Source organism: Camelus dromedarius, chromosome X (genome assembly GCF_036321535.1).
Source record: "Camelus dromedarius isolate mCamDro1 chromosome X, mCamDro1.pat, whole genome shotgun sequence".
Classification (NCBI taxonomy): Eukaryota; Metazoa; Chordata; class Mammalia; order Artiodactyla; family Camelidae; genus Camelus; species Camelus dromedarius.
In genome coordinates, this window is record NC_087472.1 from 2,825,311 (window position 1) to 2,845,324 (window position 20,014).

Here is a 20,014-nt window from a genome sequence, read left to right on the forward strand (position 1 = left end):
GGCTGGTCAGCCAGAGTGCAAGTCCGTTTTCAATCTGCTGCCTCCTCTATGCTGGGACTGGGAATAAGCAAATTGTGTGCATGTATTCTTCAAGAGTGGAGTCTTGGTTTCTTATAGCCTTCCAGTAAGCCCCACTGGTTTCCAAACCAGCTAAGGGGGCTCTTTTCCCAGTGCTGGACCTCAGGGTTAGGGTGCCTAATATGTGGCTTGAAACCCTTGCTCTCCAGGGAGAATCCCCAAGCCTGTGATTTCCCCCTCCTCTTCTGGGTCACCCATTAGGGGTGTGGGACCCAACTATCTCACTTCTTCTCCCTTCCTACGAGACTGAATGTGGTTCTTTATTTACAGCCATGGTTGTAAAAGAGCTGTTCTACTAATCTCTGGGTCATACTCTGTGAGAGTTGTTCTATATGTAGTTGTAGTTTTGATATATATATATCTGAGGGGAGGTGAGTTCAGGGTCTTCTTACTCCACCATCTTGATTCCCTAGAAAATCCATTGTTTAACTCACCCTTACAATAGTAGCTCTTGTAATTGCTTGCTATTTCTATAAATAAGTTATCTTCAGTTCTCTTTTATAGTCTTCTTTCTAATGGGTCTGAGACCTACCTGTTACCACAAATTCGCTACTAATATAATACCTTCCTGCCATAACTCTTTCTTAGACCTATTACATACTATTCTGGGATCCTATTAGTGTGGAGAAGTAGAGAACTACCAACCAGTGTTAAAGAAAGCATGGGTCTAGATAGCTGCAATATACTCAAGGTCAGGGCTGCAGAGATTTGCACTCTCTGACTTTAGCACCAATTTATCACATCACATCAAGTGCCTTGTCTTATACCACAGCAGTTTCCCCACTTACCACATGAAAATTTTTTTTTCCTGGTAGCAACAATATATAAGTAACTTAAAATTTACTTTTTAATAACAAGAACAATGTTTCCATGTCATGAGGGTCATTTAGGATCTCCAGATGGTTACCACTATCTCTGAAAATATGACTGGAAGGAAAAAGTACAGGAGGTATTTAGGATAGATCCTGAGGAGAACTTCTGGAGTATCAGGGCATTACCCTTTATGCCCCTCTAATTAGGCTATATAGACATAGTTAGCATTAATTTATAACTCAACCTTTGGTGGGATTTCTCAGTGGGCTTTTTGTCAGACCTATCTTGCTTTCTCTCACTGCAATCTTTTGGTTTTAGCTACAAATAGTTATTAATCTGGAAGCCTTCACACTGGAAGAGGAGGCATGAGGCAACACAATGAGTGGGCAGAATCTCTCATCTGTCATCCAATCCAAGTTACCATCTTTTTAATCCAATATAACATATTTTGGAAATGATTTCTAAGAGAAGTAATGCTAGCTAGAGTGGACAATAACATGGTTCTCTACTCTTTCTCCTTTGTTATTCCTCTTCCCCAGCAGAAACTATGTCCTCTTCTCCCCCTGGAATGCTGAGCACAAAGTTTTACCCATAGAAGAGGTATAAGAAAACCATGAATGGGAAATAATTGATGAGGTCTCCTTGTGATCCCATAGACCTTGATTTTTAGCTATATTTTCTTTTCTCCTGATTCATATTTTTTTGGTTGGGAAAAAAGTTCTTATGCCGATAGTTCTCTCTTTTTTTCTTTTGTGATATCACCTTCTCATTCTGCCTCACTTACCAAGAGTTACAAACAGACTTCTTGTGCCTGACCCCTCATTACTTTATGTCTTGGACACTTCATCATTTCACTGTTTGAACTGTGGGTTGCAAGGTTTCAAATCAACAGTAATACCTGATTTTGACTAGTTCCTATTCATTGTGCTCAACTTTCCTCAAGAGCTCTGGCAGCCCCACTCTCAATCTCTGTAAAATTGTGATCTTTCACTGCTTTTGTCTGATCTCCTCTTTGTGCTAGTGTCTTTCATTTGAGTTTCGTATTTTGGTCTCTTGTTTCGTTTTTTGCCTCTCTTTTTTTCTTTTAGTCATTAATCTCTCTGTTCCTCTGCTGTGAGTGCTTCAGCACCCATCAGAGGGGCCTCTGTATATTTTGGTCTAGTAGAAATACCATCAGCAGTTAGGAAGCCCAGCAGTGGCTTTACTCATGTTATGTCCTTAGTCTAGCATGTACTCATAACTCTCTACCATTCAAGATCTTATTAATTCTTTAAGACCTAAATACCATTTCCACCAAGAAGTCTTCCAGCATGGGCTAGAAGACCTGAATTCACAACTTGTTTTTTAAATTTCAGCTCATTCTAGATGAGTGACCTCAAGAAAGTCACTTGACCTCTCTAAGCCATCATGTCCTATCTTTGGCTACAAAATGAAGGCAACTAGCGTACATTGTAGATTTGCTCTTGCAAATCTAATCCAGTAACAAATTCTGCCATCAAAACATTGAAAAATCTGACCAGTTCCCATCACCTCTATTGCTACCAGCTTGATGTGAGCCACCATTATCTATCACCTGAATTATTTATTACATAATCCTCCTCTTGCTCAGATGCCACTTGCTCAGTGGGGCCTTTTTGCTGATTAATTGTATTTAAATTTTCACATCAAATTCCAGGTTTATTTTCCCTATAGCAACTATTAAATTATCATAATTTACTTATATTTTATCTGCTTTCCCTCACTTGAATGTAAGTTTTAGGAGGGTAGGGATTTTTGACTCTTTGTTTCACTGCTAAATTGACAAACACTACTTAGTTCACAGTATGTCCTCAATGTTTATTTAATGAATGAACACTTACCTTACAGATTTATTGTGAGAATCAAATGAAATAATATATATGAAAGTGTTTTTGTAAGATTAAACATTATAAATGTGTTATTTTTATTGTTTCCCTCAATTGGAATTTACCATTGCTTATCCAAAGCTCATATCTGTTACTAGGATCTTTGTAACATTTACTTCTTTGCCTTTGGTGGGTGGAGGAGGGGGCGGGAGTTAGTTATTTAGGTGTCTGTATCATAGTTTTTCTCTTTGGAAAAAGTGAGGGCTCAGTGTCTCAAACTCAGGCTGGAATTCTTGGTGTCACAGCTAGGTTGGGAATTACTAACTTGTGATGTAAGATAAGAAATGTAATCTAAAGATATGAAAATGTAAATGTAGAGATAAGAAATATCTGAAAGAAAATACTCAGGAGTGAAATTGGAAGTGAGATCCCAAGCAGACAATCCAGCTGGTGCAGACTATACCAAGAATAAGAAATCAGTTACCAGGCAACAGTATGGAAATCATAAGATCAGAGTGAGAAAAGTAGGTTTGCTGAGTGAGAAAAGAGAAGGAAAGGTAGAGTATAAAGCCTGGAGAGGTTTCTGAGGTATTGTTGCAAAGCTACACAGATATACTGTATGTTACCTTTGGCCTTGCCTATAGAAGCTCTTCACAGTTCTGATCTGGTTCAGATACCACCTCTCTGTAATCTGTGCTATAGGTTGAATAAGACCATTGTTTCCCTGGGGACACTAAGTGGAAGGCTTGGAAAGTCTTTGGAACATCATGAAGATGGGAGACATAGCACCATGATGGCTTTTCTGGGTGTATTCCACTGAACCACATATAAGAGCTGGCCAAGTCATTGCATACTTAACCACTCCTTTAAAAGATATTCCAGTTTTCTGGATTATCCCAATGAATCTTTGAGAAAGAACAGAATCTAGAGGAAAGGAATGAGGCATAGAAATGCCTGTAAGTCAGCTCTAGAGTCAGAAGGCAACTAGTTTGATGATTGCTGTAATCTTGAAGGGCACAGGGGAGTTAATGGTCATCCAGCTTTGAGCACTAACTTCAAATTTGAGCTGGTAATTCATATCTATTTAAAGGAGGACCAAGTGTCATCTTGTTCCCTCTCAAGGTTTAGTATTGGTCAACATACTCCTTATCCTAACCCCTATTCCAGAAGACATAATGTAGGTCCTTGTGGGAAACCTGGTTTGCTCAGGGAATGATCAGCTACCAGAATGTCACTTGTGGTAGTCATTTTGGGGAAAGCTGCTATTTTTATGGAAAGACATCTTTTGTCTGGAAGAGTGTACCAATGTAAATTAATCAGTAGAAGTATCACTGGGAGGTATAGTAGTGTTGCGATTCTTCAAAAGACCCAGCTGATATGCTCAAAACCCAGAGGAGAGTATGGATAGAAATGAGGTAGCTTGGTTGTCCATGGGGGTAGAAGAGCACTTTGACAGACAGGATAAGAGTAAGCAGAAATGAATGATGTCTTACCCGCCTGGAATAAGAGGTCAGAGATTAAAATCCAGTAACGCTCGAGGGATACTAAGAGTTAGGGAAGGTTTTAGTAAACTTTCAGTCCACACAGGTGCCACAGATTGTGATATAATGTAGGGTGATGTTTCTGATTTGCAGCCACCATAAGTCCCTGAGAGCCATACTCACTGTTATAAATGAGATTATTTGACTCAATAGAATGGCATTGTGGAATGCCTAGATATAGGCTTCCTCTTTCATAATATATATTGTTTGATAGTTTTTAGATTCTCTGACTCCAAGTACTGTCTCTTGTATAAACCTGAATATTTAGGTGATTCTGCTATGTATTGGTATGCCTCTTATTCATGCTAAACTTTAAGCAAACATGCAGGAGTAATACAAAATTTTCTATGACTACATGACAATCTCTGTCTCATCATCTTCAGATTCTAGGAGAGGACATCAGGGAGATTGTCAGTGGAGAAAACTGAAGAATAAACCATCCATCAGCAATATTGACCAAATCCAAGAATTGCTGAGTATATTTAATTGAATAGGATGAAAAGCCCTCACTTCAGAATTACTGATATCCTTTCAATATCATGCAGAACCTGTGACAGATAAGATGTGGCTCAGAAATTCCACCTCAGGACTAGCAAATATGTATTTCCTCTGGTTGGCTCAGAAAAGATGCTAGCATAAGTAGTTAAAAATAACTTAAATCAGGTATTCAAGGGATTTTGAGTTTGAAATGACAAACAGGAAACTATTCAAATATACCTTGTATCAAGAGGAGGCATTTTTAAAAAACATGGAACTCATCAAGGCTAGAAAATAGCTGGAGTGTGACACAGATTGTTATTAGCATACTTCTCTTGGTGAAGATCTATTGGGAAGACTGTCTTCCAATCATCATTTTTCTTCTTATGTACAAGATGGCAAGTGCATTGAGGTCCAGTTTGGTCAAGGACAGTTCACTGTGGAGTTTCTACAGGAGGTGAGATCCCAGAAGTGTTAGTAGAAGTGGAGTTGCCTGCATATTAAACATGGAGCCACTTATCAGCGAGGTAGAAAGACCCTGGACTATAAATTGGGATGTAGATCATTGGCTTCAGGAGTGAGAAGTACGTTCACTTGGCAGAAAGTTGAGCCTAAGATGCTAAAATTACTGCTCAGTCTTTTTTTTTTTTTTTTTTTTTTTAGGTGAGAGCAAGTTTATTTAGAGAGATACACACTCCATAGGCAGAGTGGAGTCTGTCTCATTCAGAAGGGAAAATGGCTTAGGAGATACATACTCCATGGGCAGAATATGGGCCATCTCAGAAAGGTGAGAAGGAGAGAGATTGAGAGGTGTGGGGGTGTTTAGTTTTAAGTAAAAGTAGATACACACTCCATAGACAGAATGCAGGCCATCTCAGAAGGTGAGAGAGAGTGACCACGAGGTGCGGAGTTGTTAGGTTTTATGGGCTAATAATTGCATATGCTATTGAGTAGGAGGATTATTCCAACTATTTTGGGGAAAGGGCAAGGATTTCCAGGAAACACCCCCACCACCTACTTTTTGACCTTTTATGGTCAACCTAGGAACTGTCATGGTGCCTGTGGGTGTGCCATGAGGTTCAAAGTCTACTGGAAGTCTAATATTCCACCATGTTGGTTTTAACCAGTTTGTCCTGTCCTCAACTACTGTGTCATTTCTTCAGTGATTGTGCCCTGCCCCCTTCCCTCCTATCTCAAATCCCCGGTATCACCATTAAAAAATAAAATGAAATAAAACAGATACGCTTAAAATGTTTAAAATGTCTAAGTTACAATTTTTTTTTAGAAAAAAAATTAGGGTATAGTTAACTTAAGGTAGGATCAGGATTAACCCAAGTCTCCAGATTCCTGTAACAATGGTTTTTCCACTCATTAAATTTTATGCTTAAGCTAAAAATCAATAGGCCCTGGAAAAATACCAGATCATCCTTGTAACATTTAAAAAATTTTTTCAGCTGTTTTAAAGATTCTATTGCTTTTTCTCTGGCTTTCAGCTTGTTCTGGCTCAAGGATGTGCCTCTAGAGTGGGGAACACATTGTGTAGTAAGCCTAGAACTTATTTCCTGGTCATTATTTGGGATCTGCTTCTACTTTCCTCTCTAATTTTGTTATGACGTTGCCTTAGAGAAATCCTACTAGGTCTTGGGGTGGCCTCCATTTTCAGTGAAAGACTATGAACCACTGAAGAGGCAGCTATGATGGTTTTATTTCTCCCTTACTTGTTACTTAAATTTCTTCCTATGTAGGTGTCTAGGTCCACACATCTGCCCTTTTTTCCTCTGGAGCTACAAATCCAAATATTTCCTTTGGTCTCCATCACAAGGAAGGTATGCCACTTAAAAGGTCTGAGGGAAAAGATATTCTAGGAAGGTGTGTCTATAGACCTATATTAATGTGACTAGGAGCACTGAGTACAGCAACCTTTCTTGAGAAAAGTCAAAATACCATTTGAGTATTTTCTTCCCATGGGCCAAATCCTGGATATTATTACTTTTCTCTACCCCCTTCTTTACTACATTAGTGCTTATTTCTTGTTTTTGCCACTGGTCCTATCTCTTCAGTTCTAATTCTGTGTCTCTGATCTACCTTGGGCTTAGAAACCAGAAAACCAAAGAATCAGAGACTATTTTTCTGAAATGGACTTTAGAGATCTCTGTGCTGAAACTCTTCATATTCTAGTTAAGGAAACCTAGGCTCAGGGAGATAAAAGTCTCATTCAAGATCATAGAGCTTGTCAATAGCACTACTTGAGCTTGTACCAAGATCTTCTGAAATTAGATTCAATGCTTTTTCCACTACATTCTGCATAAGTATTGGGTTAGTTAACGGATAATAGGTGTACAGGAAAAGGAAAGTTTGGAGGCAGGAAACATCTAGAATGAGTGAAAGATAAATGGGACCATTTGAATTGACACTTAAAATATGTGCTGATACTTTACAATTTAAATATTAAATACTAGATTAAGGAATGAGATAATGATGAGGAAGATGAAAGGCTGAGGATGATGGCACAAGAATCAGTATTTTTGTGAAACCAGTGAATGGAGTGGAGTGATCTGAATGATGTCTACTGCCTACAACTGTATCTGGCTTGGGACTGAAAGATGGATTTGGGGGTCTCATTAAGAATGAAGTTTCTGAGAATTTTATGAAACGGGCAGTGAACTTTGTTCTATAATACCCTTGTGAGGGTCAAGATTTGAACAACAGTGGAATTAATGAGAACCCATGGTGGTTAAGTTGGGGTGATTATGGTCTCTTTTAAATCTTGTGGTATTTCTTACTGGTGTTTTGTTATAAATGTATGTTGTGTGATGCTAGCTATTAAAGATTTGCTGTACATTCCAGGTACCAGACACTGGATGGAGCAGCATAACACAGTGCTAGACCTCTAGCCTACCAAATGTCAAAAGTTATGAGCTTTTAACCACTAGGTCCTAAAAATTAAAGAAAAAAAAAAGAAAAATTTAAAAGAGAAAAAAGTTATGAGCTTAGCCCAAACAGCTTGCAAAAGGGGGTATGAGCCAATTGCAGAACTTAGATTAGAGTTTAGGACTGCTAACACAGACTTTTATAATTTCTTTCCTAAACCACTTGTTTGTGATTCCTCTGGAGACCTTATCTGTGATTAATGCTAGTAGTGGGGGGAATCACTGAGTACTTGCAATATCTCAGTCCCCAGGGATTGTCATAGAGAAATGAAAAGGCCATTAATAGGAGAACAGAGCACTCCAGATTTCAGATATTCAAGTGCCTGTCCATAAGTCACTGTAGCCCACTCCCTAAAGCCACATCACTAGCAGAGCCACTAGTCACATGGGAGCTCATTTCTAGTAGCCTAGTCTCTCTTCAAGATGATAAGTGTGCATAAGAATAAGCACTTATTCTCCCAAATCCCCAGTGATATGGAAGTAAGAAAACAGAAAATTAGGGCTTTGTTCTTTTAGCCAAAGTCCCAGTCCTTAAAGCCTCACTATTGTTAGGAAGACTGTCATTGGGAAGGATTGAAGAGTTCATCATGGCCTCTAATGAAATAAAGAGGGATGGTTGGCTTTTGTTCATATCATTCATTTTATGATCCTGTCTCCAGTGCAATTGTGACAGAGTTTAATCACAAAACATATTTCAGGATGCCAGCAAAAAATCAGACCTCAGCCAGAGGAAAGTAAATGAGGGATAGTGAGTGTGCTTAAAACCATATCAAAAGAGGGAGACACAAATGGAGTCAGGATATTTAGTCTGGAAAGGAACAAGATGGGCAGACTTAGGGGTACCATGATCACTTTCTTTCAATCTCTGAAGGTCTTTAAATCTCAAAGACTGATAAGCAGACTTTGTATTGTGGGTCCAAAGGACAATGCTAAAACAATGCTTATGTGTGTTCTGGGATGGAGTGGCTAGGGTTGCTCTACTCTGGCTTCTCCTCAATGGAGAAAACTCGTGGTTTCTCGGGGATCTGTTTGAACTCAAACTACAAAATACAGTTTGTGATGAGCAACATAGTCAATATAAACTGATCACTTGCTGATTGGCTTAACTTCACTCTTTCAGAACAAAAACAAGCTGGAATGACATTAGGAACTGGTTGATAAGTTCCCCACCAAGGTGAATCCCACCCAGGGCTAAGGGCATGTGTGTTCATGTAAATACAGGAGATTGCAAGCACTTTCAATACCACAGTAAATTGGCAAAAGTAAAAGCTAATTCTATTCACCTTTGCTTTCAGAGGGTAACTCTGGAAGGAAATTGGATCCCCAAAGTAAATAAAGAGCAAGCCAAGGGGCATCTGAAAACGTTTGTTTTAAAAAAAGAAAAAACCCACTCTTCTCGACCTACTAATTCATTTTTCACATTTGTCTCCACTGAGAAGGCTGTGAACAGAGGCTAGACCATGAATTGTAGCACTCACCAGTTTTAGTCTAATTCACCAGTCTTTTCACTTAATTAAATGAAATAGGAAACTCCTAATCATTCCTTCACACAAAGGAGCTGAAGTAGTGGGCTGATATTCTCTTCTTTGTCCAAGACTCAGGACCTTAGATTTCTGGGTGAGTTCTGTCCACTTGGCCTGATGGGTGGCTCATATGGTCTTGCCTCTGGAATAATATTAAGCAGCAGCAGCAGCAGTAGCAGCTAACATATAATGAACACTGGATTTGTTCTAACTAGTGGTCTAAATACTGTCTCCTTAAATCCTTGGAGCAATTCTGAGGTACGTGCTATCATTATCCCAATTTTCCAGGCACAGAGGAGTTAAATGACAAAAGGCACACAAAAAGTAAATGGCAGAACCTATATTCAAACCCAGTTAGTTATGCTTTTAATCACTGTACAGTATCTCTGCAGGGTACTTCTCTATGTGTTGTCACATACCCTGCTCCAAGGTAGCTGGATTTCCTAGTCAAAAAATGGGATTTATTCATTGGGTCTTTGTGGTCCCTGTGTGGAACACTGAGGGAATGTCAAATATCCCTGTGTTTGCCTGGCCTTAGACCAGAGGATCAGCGATCTAAGGATGGGAACGTAAATTCAGGTCCCTCCCTCACTTGTGCTTCCATAATACAAGCAACAATTCCTGTCTCCACATCCTACTGCATTAGAGATTTCTGACTCCTCTAGTGAAAAGAACACTACCTCTCTTTTTCTCTTAGCATTTTTCTCTTGCTTTGTCTTCCTCTATTGCTGTCAGCTCTTGCTGTCTCTTGGCCTCCAGTTTTCTGTTTAATTTCCTCTTCTCACTCCCTTCCTTTTTGTCTGTTCTCATTGTCTTCTTCCTGTTCATCCTTTCTTTCCTGATTTTCCCTCCAATCATTTTCTAATTACCTCTCCCCTTCCTTCCTTCCTTCCTTCCTTCCTTCCTTCCTTCCTTCCTTCCTTCCTTCCTTCCTTCCTTTCCTTTCTTTCCTTCTTTCCTTCTTTCCCCCTTCTTTACTGTATCTCCCTTTCATTTCATACCACTTCCCCTAATTCTCTTATACACCAGATTCTTTCCAAATGGGACAGAAATGGAGAAAGATGGGATTTGGTATCCAGTGTATTAGACCAAACTTCCCAACTCTCCCTGTGCATACACAGAGAAAGTTATGAAGCTTGGCTGAGCCCTAGTTCCTTGGGAAAGCATCCTCCCCCACATTGTTTCCTTCTTAGCAATCAATGGGTGTCTTTTAAATGAGACTGAACAGTTGAGAGAGATTTGCATTAAACCTTTTTTGGCTGCAAGCCCTGTGCTTGCCTAGTCTGGAGACAGAACAAAGAGACCAGAGTTAGTGACAGAGACACCAATGGTTTTATGGATAAGGGGATCTTACATGTCTGAAGCAAGGTCCTGGAGCAACACCCTACCATGTGTGGCAGAGACAAGCAGGACATGGTGAAAGTCTTCACTTGGGAGTGGAGGTGGGGGGATTATAGGGGAAATTGACTTCAGGTTGGCTCATCGGTTGCCAGGGAAACCAACAGAAGGGCTTACCTCTCACCACCCCTTTGATAAACTATCATAGTAATGATGTTTTGATATAAAAGTTAGAATGATCCCTAGCTGGGGACAGAGGCAAGTATATAGGCATTTACTGATTAGGCTCTATGGTTAAGAGGGAAGGTCAGTCATGTGATTACGGTGTAGGTGAGGCAGGGACTGATTGAGCAGGGGATGTACAAGAGAACAGCCATCTTGAGTGGCCTGATCATACAAACCTCCTATCTTCTTCAGACAGCACAGAAAACTTGCCTCTTGTTACCATTGGGCACCTTTAGTCAGATGCTTTTTGCTTGGCCCTACAGTCAGAGTTCCTAGTTAGAGCAGAGAGAAAATTCAGAATTTGTTTGGTACCAAGCCCTCACTGTACAAGAGAGTGACCAAGAGGGAAAAAAAAGTCTTGTTCAAGGCACTCAGCAAGTCAGGGGCAGAGATCCAGAAATCAAGCCTTCCCATCTCAGCCCAATACTTTTTATTATAGCCACTTTACTTTCTACCTACAGTGGCTTCATTCTTCTCTTGCAACTAGAGCGGTCTTCTGCCAATTGACTTTATCACCATTATCTCTCTTCTCCTTTTTCTCTTGTAGTCTGAGCCCCCTGTTTTTATTCTACATAACTATCTTACAAGTTTACAGTTAAATTGCTTTAGAAAGTTGTCCTATGTCTAACTATGTCCTGCCTGGAATATTGGAATCAAATGTAATTGTGGTCTCCCCCATTAATTAATTAATTTTGTTTTATGTACTCTGAGGTAGGGCAGTATTTCTCCAGCCAGTGAATCTGGCAGTATATCTGAAAGGACAAGTCTTTAGGGGGCATGTTCTGCATTCTGAAGTGTTGTCTCTTCTTCTTGAAGCATGAAAATGGCTCCAAGGGAAGCCTGCGCTCTAGATGAGAGCCCAACTATTTAAAACATAACTCTAGTTTCAGCATGTCATTTGCTGATTAAGCTTGGAAGTAAATTGTGTATTTTGACTATAGCTTTGATTATTATTAAATGATATTCATAGTTTCTTCTGAAAATGGAATGTTTGTGGATGTGTGCAGTGGCCTTGAGTATAATTTGTGCCTGTGAAGGGGAGCACTATATTAAGCCGAAGGGATGGCTCTGGAAAATGGGAGGCCAACAAGATATAAATTACATCTGGGCCAGGACCCAGGACAGGATGAATATAGTGAATATGCTATAAATGGAGTAGCTGTGTTCCCTACCTCTCTATAAGAAAAAAAGGAATCATGTAATGTACAGCACAGGAAGTATAACCAGTGTCTTATCATAACTTTTTTTTTAACATTTTTTATTGATTTATAATCATTTTACAATGTTGTGTCAAATTCCAGTGTTCAGCACAATTTTTCAGTCATTCATGGACATACACACACTCATTGTCACACTTTTTTCTCTGTGAGTTATCATAACATTTTGTGTATATTTCCCTGTGCTATACAGTATAATCTTGTTTGTCTATTCTACAATTTTGAAATCCCAGTCTATCTCTTCCCACCCTCCACCCCCCTGGCAACCACAAGTCTGTATTCTCTGTCTATGAGTCTATTTCTGTCCTGTATTTACACTTTGTTTTTGTTTGTTTGTTTGTTTGTTTGTTTTTGTTTTTGTTTTTTAGATTCCACATATGAGCGATCTCATATGGTATTTTTCTTTCTCTTTCTGGCTTACTTCACTTAGAATGACATTCTCCAGGAGCATCCATGTTGCTGCAAATGGCATTATGTTGTCGGTTTTTATGGCTAAGTAGTATTCCATTGTATAAATATACCACCTCTTCTTTATCCAGTCACCTTTCGATGGACATTTAGGCTGTTTCCATGTTTTGGCTATTGTAAATAGTGCTGCTATGAACATTGGGGTGCAGGTGTCATCCTGAAGTAGGGTTCCTTCTGGATACAAGCCCAGGAGTGGTATTCCTGGGTCATATGGTAAGTCTATTCCTAGTCTTTTGAGGAATCTCCACACTGTTTTCCATAGTGGCTGCACCAAACTGCATTCCCACCAGCAGTGTAGAAGGGTTCCCCTTTCTCCACAGCCTCTCCAGCATTTGTCATTTCTGGATTTTTGAATGATGGCCATTCTGACTGGTGTGAGGTGATACCTCATTTTAGTTTTGACTGTGGCATCGGGAGGGGCAGTGACCCGCCCGCCCACAGCAGAGGAGAGCTGCACCTGACCCAGTGTTAGGAGGAGGTGTGATCTGCTTGCCGACAGGTATTGGGAGCAGCACAGAAGAGGGTGCCAACGGAGGGCCTCTGGAAACAAGAAGCCGAGCTTCCAAAACAGGACGAAGACAGAAAGACTTCACATTAAAAGCACAGAGACTCCAGGAGAACACCTGACAACCCCCCCACCCTTTTTTTTTTAATCTGTTTTTACCTGTTCTATTTTCTACTACCCTCTTAATTTTTACTTCTTAATTCATTTCTATTTCTCTTGGGTTTTGATGTCCTGTTATTGATTAGACACAGGTTGCAAATACATCTTTTCATCTTCCCCCCCTTTTTTTTAAAAGGTTTTAAAAGGACATCTCAACCCGATTGATACTCTGCTTCAACTCACTCTTCAATTATTCATTATACACTGTTTTCAAACCTTTTTTTCTCCCTTCTTTTAAAATTCTTTCTCTCTCTTTCTTTTTTTCCTAAGTCTTATTCCTACATAGGCATTAGATAGATAAACTCCTTAAGGACCACAATGGATAACTGATACTCCATAAACCACAGTGCCAGAGAGGTATGAGCAAGATGAAGAAGCAGAAAAACCTTTCCCAATTAAAATGCAAATCAAAACTTATCATAACTTTAAATGGAGTATAATCTATAAAAATATTGAATCACAATAGTTTATACTTGAAACTAATATAACATTGTAAATCAACTGTACTTCAATTTAGAAAAAGAAAACATAAATTTTTAAAATAAAAAAAAAATAGTGCCATAGACTGCAGTAACCAGCCTCATTATAGTATACATACATCAAGTCCTATGTGGGCTTTGTTGGTATTAGCTTTGCTATTGGTATGTTCTACTGGATTCAGGTATGCTGGATTGGAGTGGGCATTGTTTGAATTTACTGTGATGATGGGGTGCTTGATAGGCTAGAATGGACTTTGCTACCCTGGAGAAGTCTGCCCTGTGCTCTATTTGAGGTATGCTGGAGTGGGTGGGCTAGTCTGGGCTGCAATGAGGTAAACAGGGCTGACAGAATGAGGAGAAAAGAAACTTAGCAGTCAAATAACTTCACTTCTCTGAGTATCACTTTCCAACTTGGCAACTCTAGGTGTGATGAAATTCATCCATTCATACCAAATCTGTTCAGTGAGCACCATCTGAGTATCAGGCTCCTTTTCTATGTACTGAGGATATAGAGATAACAAAACAGGGATACTGCCCTTCAGGAGCGCTTGGGTCATGTGGGAAGGCAGAAAGGTAAACAGACTGTTATAGAAAAAAATGCAAAGTGAGTGTATTAGGTAATATCACTCATCTCCAAATCTCAGTCACTTAACCCCAAAAAAGTTTATTTCTCATTGATGCAAAGTCTGTTGTAGATCCAGGCAACTCTCCAGGGCAGTTGATCTCCATATGTTGGCTCATCATTCCAGGCTGTTTCAATCTTAAATTAGCTCCATATCAACATATGTTTCCATGGTGACCATGGCAGAGAGAGTCTTGTATTGGACATTAATTGTTCCAGCCAGAGAGTGACACATATTTCCTTCTGCAACCAAAACCAGTCATATGGTGCCTCCCCACTTTAAGTGGGCAGGGGAGTGGAAGTACCATCATCCTATGTTCCTGGAAGGGGAAAAGAGTTGGGTATTGGAACATTTGTAACCTGCCACAGGTAAGGATAATCCTGATGTGAGAGCCCAGCATGAGTGAATGTCAGAGACCTCTAAGGACTCTCCGTAAGCTTTGGAGTTTGGAGAGTCTGCTATCATCTTCAATGATGCCTGAAGGGATGGGCTTTATACCTATACCTAGCATATTCTCTGTGAAGAAATAGTACAAATGAGAATTTTTAAAGGGGCTTTCCTATGATTGTACCAAGTGTACTTTCTTGGAAGCAACAAGTTGGCCATCATTTGGAGTACTGCACGGGACTCTCTCTGAGCTAAGGCAACAGACTTTCATGACAATCTGCTTTTCTACTTTCTTTGGACCAGATGCAGTGACTGAAGTGAAGACTGACATCTATGTGACCAGTTTTGGCCCCGTGTCAGACACTGACATGGTAAGTATAATTTCTGCAAAGGTAAAAGTGAAAAATGATGCAATAGATCAAAGAAAATAAATTGGGGTTTTCCTCTGGCAGGGCTTTGGAGCTATGTTCTAAGGAGAAGTCTTATCTCATGAATTCCCTACCCTCACCACCCTACACTTAGCCAAATCCATCTTTTGCCCTGCTCTCCCAACCTGTTCACTTATCAAGCATATATCCCCCATCAGGAGTACCCTTCCCTTCTTTCTGCAACATATCTTTTGAAATTCAGCTTGGCTCCCTATCCCCAATTAAACTTTCTCTGACCTCTTGATTCACATTTTGCTGGCACCACATACATATTAGCCCAGACAGGTCATGTGAGGAGTGCACTGTGGTGGGAACTTTCAGTCTAGCTACTGGTAGTGTCATCCAAGAAGTCCATTCTTTGTAAACAGGCTCTATTCACCAGGGAAGTGGACAGACCCAGGTAATGCAAAGTGTTGAAAGGAAGAGTCAAACCTACTTCTAGAAACTGGTCCTTCTAAAAATGTAAGGAGGAGGAGAGCTACAGAGCAGATTTAAGGCATAGGGCAGGGCACAGCAGAGCTAGGCAGGGGATGACTCATGAGCCATCTGCAAACACTTCACCTTCTCCTACTGTTCTCCCTTGCTGCCAAGGCAAAGAATCTATGGAGAGTTGAGGCAGGAGACCCTGTCCTAATGGACTTACTTCAGATACCAAATATCAGATATTTGACTGAAAATTATCATGAAGGAAAATAAAGACACTATATCTGCTCAGCATGCTTGACAGTTATTAGATTCTCAATAAAGTTTTGTTGAATGAGTGACTTTGTGTTGAAAATTAAAATCTTAAAATCAGAAAAAAATACGTCCAAAAATATAAAATGTCCATTCTCACTACTTAGACTTTTTCTGTGTCTTTATCTTCAATGGACTACTACGTAGCAGAGGACAAAGCTTCTTTACACTTGTTGGGTAAATACATATGATTGTGTAGTGTTATTTGTTATATGTGTATATATATATATATATATATATTCATTTTCATTAAATGTTATTACAAAATATTGACTATAGTTCCCTGTGCTATATGGAAGAAATTTGTTTTTTGTTTTTGTTTTTTTTCATATATATATATATATATATAGAGAGAGAGAGAGAGAGAGAGAGGTATAGTCAGTTTACAATGTTGTGTCAATTTCTGGTGTGCAGCATAATTCTTTAGTCATACATGAATATGCATATATTTATTTTCATCTTCTTTTTTACCATAAGCTACCACAACATATTGAATATAGTTCCTTGTGCTATACAGTATAAACTTGTTTATCTCTTTTATTTATTCCAGTCAGCATCTGCAAATCCTGAACTCCCAATTTATCCCCTCCCACCCCTCTTCCTCCTGGCAAACACAAGTCTGTATTCTATGACTGTGAGTCTGTTTCTGTTTTATGTATAAGTTCATTTGTCTTTTTTTTTTTTTTAATTCCGCATGTGAGTGATATCATATGGTATTTTTCTTTCTCTTTCTGGCTTACTTCACTTAGAATGACATTCTCCAGGGACATCCATGTTGCTGCAAATGGAATTATGTTGTCATTTTTATGGCTGAATAGTATTCCATTGTATAAATATACCACCACTTCCTTATCCAGTCATCTGTCTATGGACATTTAGGCTGTTTCCATGTCTTGGCTATTGTAAACAGTGCTGCTATGAACATTGGGGTGCAGGTGTCTTTTTGAAGTAGGGTTCCCTCTGGATATATGCCCAGGAGTGGGATTGCTGGGTCATATGGTAAATCTATTCCTAATCTTTTGAGGAATCTCCATATTGTTTTCCACAATGGCTGCACCAAACTGCATTCCCACTAACAGTGTAGTAAGGGTTCCCTTTTCTCCACACCCTCTCCAGCATTTATTGTTTGTGGGCTTTTGAATGATGGCCATTCTGACTGGTGTCAGGTGATACCTCATTGTAGTTTTGATTTGCATTTCTCTGATAATTGGTAATATTGAGCATTTTTTCATGTGCCTATTGGTTATTCATATGTCTTCACTGGAGAATTGCTTGTTTAGGTCTTCTGCCCATTTTTGGATTGGGTTGTTTGTTTTTTTCTTATTAAGTCATATGAGCTGTTTATATATTCTGGAAATCTAGCCCTTGTCAGTTTCATCTTTTGCAAAAATTTTCTCCCATTCCATAGGTTGCCATTTTGTTTTGCTTATGATTTCCTTTACTGTGCAAAAGCTTAAAGTTTAATTAGGTCCCATTTGTTTGTTTTTACTTTTATTTCTACTGCTTGGGTAGACTGCCATAGGAGAACATTGCTGAGATGTCTGTGCTGGTGGAATAACCCTCCAGACTTCAGATAATACTACAGAGCTACAGTAATCAAAACAACATGGTATTGGTACAAAAACAGACATATAGACCAATGGAACAGAATAGAGATCCCAGAAATGAACCCACAAACTTTTGGTCAATTAATCTTTGACAAAGGAGGCAAGAATATACAATGGAATAAAGACAGTTTCTTCAGCAAATGGTGTTGGGAAAACTGGACATCAGCATGTAAATCAGTGAAGTCAGAATATTCCCTCACACCAAACACAAAAATAAACTCAAAATGGTTTAAAGACTTAAACATAAGACAAAACATAATAAACCTACTAGGAGCAAACAAAGAAATTTGTTTTTTAATCTATTTTTATATATAGTGGTTAACATTTGCAAATATCAAACTCCCAAATTTGTCCCTTCCCCCCCTTTACCCCAGTAACCATAAGATTGTTTACTATGTCTGCAAGTCTGTTTCTGTTTTATAGATGAGTTCATTAGTGTCCTATTTTTTCTTTTTTCTTTTCTTAGATTCCACATATGAGTGATACCATATGTTATCTTTCTTTCTCTTTCTGGCTTACTTCACTTAGAGTGAATATCTCTGGTTCCATCCATGTTACTGCAAATTGCATTATTTCATTTTATTTTTTATGACTGAGTAGTATTCCATTGTATAAATATCTTTATCCAGTCTTTTATCAATGGACATTTAGGTTGCTTCCATGTTTGGCTATTGTATATAGTGCTGCTATGAAGGTTGTGTAGTGTTGTGATAGTCTGTCCTATAGGTAATGCAGAGCCATTGAGTGATTGAGTAGGGCAGTAAAAATATACAAGTGTTAGTTTAAAATGATTGATCTGGCAGTCTGCACAGGATGGACTACAAGGGGGAAAGGACTGGAGGCTGAGAATTGGTTTAGGCATGTTGATTTTACATATGGCTCTTCTTTCAATCAGGCAAGTTCTAGGAATCAGTTGGAGAAACAGTCTAGTTCTCAGGAGAGTAAGTCATGAGTGGTTGTGAGGCTAGGTGGGTGGAAAGTAGAGGCCTGGACTTTGTCTTTTAAGTGTGGAGTAAAGAGAGGAATACAGATATATAGTAGATCCACTGTGAACACCTTAAGGGCAAGTACCAAGTAGTGCATGGCTTCCCTGGCACTTAATAGAGTACTTGACACATAGGGAGAGCTCAGTGAGGGGAATGTTTGACATATGTGGGATGGAGGAGATGAGTCTCTCTTAAGAAAGCCTGTATGTCTAGATTGCCTCCTCTCAACCTGTTGACCACAACTTCAGATCCAGGCATGCATTAAAACTGTTGCCAGTTGTCCATTCAACAGGTACTCCTTAGATGCCCAACTCAGCATTAAGGGATTTTAGGGAATCCTATATTTAGAGAGCTCATAGGCCATTAGAGATAACCAAATTCATCAGGGAGGTGCATCTCTCTTTTTGTATTGCTGGGAATTCTTGATGGATTAGGATTTTCATAAGAAAGCAACTGAAGCTACTCTTTGAACACACACACACACACACACACACACACACACACACTCTCTCTCTCTCTTTCTCTCTCTGTCTCTCTCTCTTTCACTTATACATCAACATCCATAAATACATTCAGACAAACATATGTGCATACAAGAAAATATATACAGAATAAAGAACAGCCTACACGCCATCCCAGGCACCCCATAGACACATGTGTGCAAACAGATACCCAAATTCAGGGATATTACAGAAACATACACAGAGCCCCTACCCAAAGCAGCTCCTGCTCCTTCCCCACCCAAGCAGGCACACATGGGTGTGCAGAAGTTCTGGAGACATTTCAAACAATCCAGATGTTTATCTCTTCTGAAGTGTCATCTTCCAGTTGCTTGTTTATTTCTCTCCCTCTTGATTAAGCAAAAGCAACAGAATGGCTCTTTTCTGGCTGGGAAGCCTTTAGTCAAATACATTTCAGGTTATTTTTAGCTGAACTTCCATCCTGTCATAGGGGAGAATAGCTATGATCACTCTGGCTGGGAAACACATTTCTGGTATTTTAAAAATTTCTTCTTCCTGTACTACTTAGTCGACTGTGGCATTTGTGGCAGGCTCAGGGATGACTTTGGGTGAAGCATCAGATAGTCACATGGCTTCAGCAGCTAAATGAAGTAAGAAAGCAGGCTCCCCTGAGACCACAGACTACTTGTAAAAGTAGATTAAAATTGAGGCTAGCTTGTTCTTGACTTTCTTCCAGGCAAACAAGGAATTGTAATCCAAATTATTTTTCTAAGGAAATAGAGACAGTATTTGGTTCACAAAGGGGAAACTGTGGTGACAGTTTGGGCATTGAACCAGCACCACCCATAACTCTTTGTAGCTATTGCACTCCTTGGTCAAACACTAACCCTACAGACATAGATCCTGAGTTTGACAGCTCAATGAAGGGCCATGTGTATTTTGTTCATCTCAGAACCACCAATGCCTAACTCAGCGTTTGGCACTTGGCAGACTCTCAGCTATTTGTTAAATTCAAGAATGAATGAGATAGAATGAATTAAATTTGATGGAAAAATTGTGACTGTGTTACTCTACCTGAATGAAAGTTCTTCAGAGGCAGAAATCATGTCAAGTACATCTCTGTATCTCCAGCACCTAACACAGGATCTGACATAGGTCCTCTGTGTTTGTTCAGATGATATGAAATATTA

At 39.3% G+C, this 20,014-nt stretch overlaps 1 protein-coding gene across 2 annotated transcripts in view; it reads left to right on the top strand.

Annotated features, from left to right (window-relative positions):
• Positions 1-20,014, top strand: part of GABRA3 (gamma-aminobutyric acid type A receptor subunit alpha3) — a 234,763-nt gene that overhangs the window by 129,391 nt on the left and 85,358 nt on the right. For both annotated transcript variants that reach the window (XM_064482791.1, XM_010992048.3), the window contains exon 4: positions 14,911-14,978. In XM_064482791.1, coding sequence (XP_064338861.1) covers positions 14,911-14,978 — 68 coding nt within the window. The remainder of the gene's footprint in view (positions 1-14,910; positions 14,979-20,014) is intronic.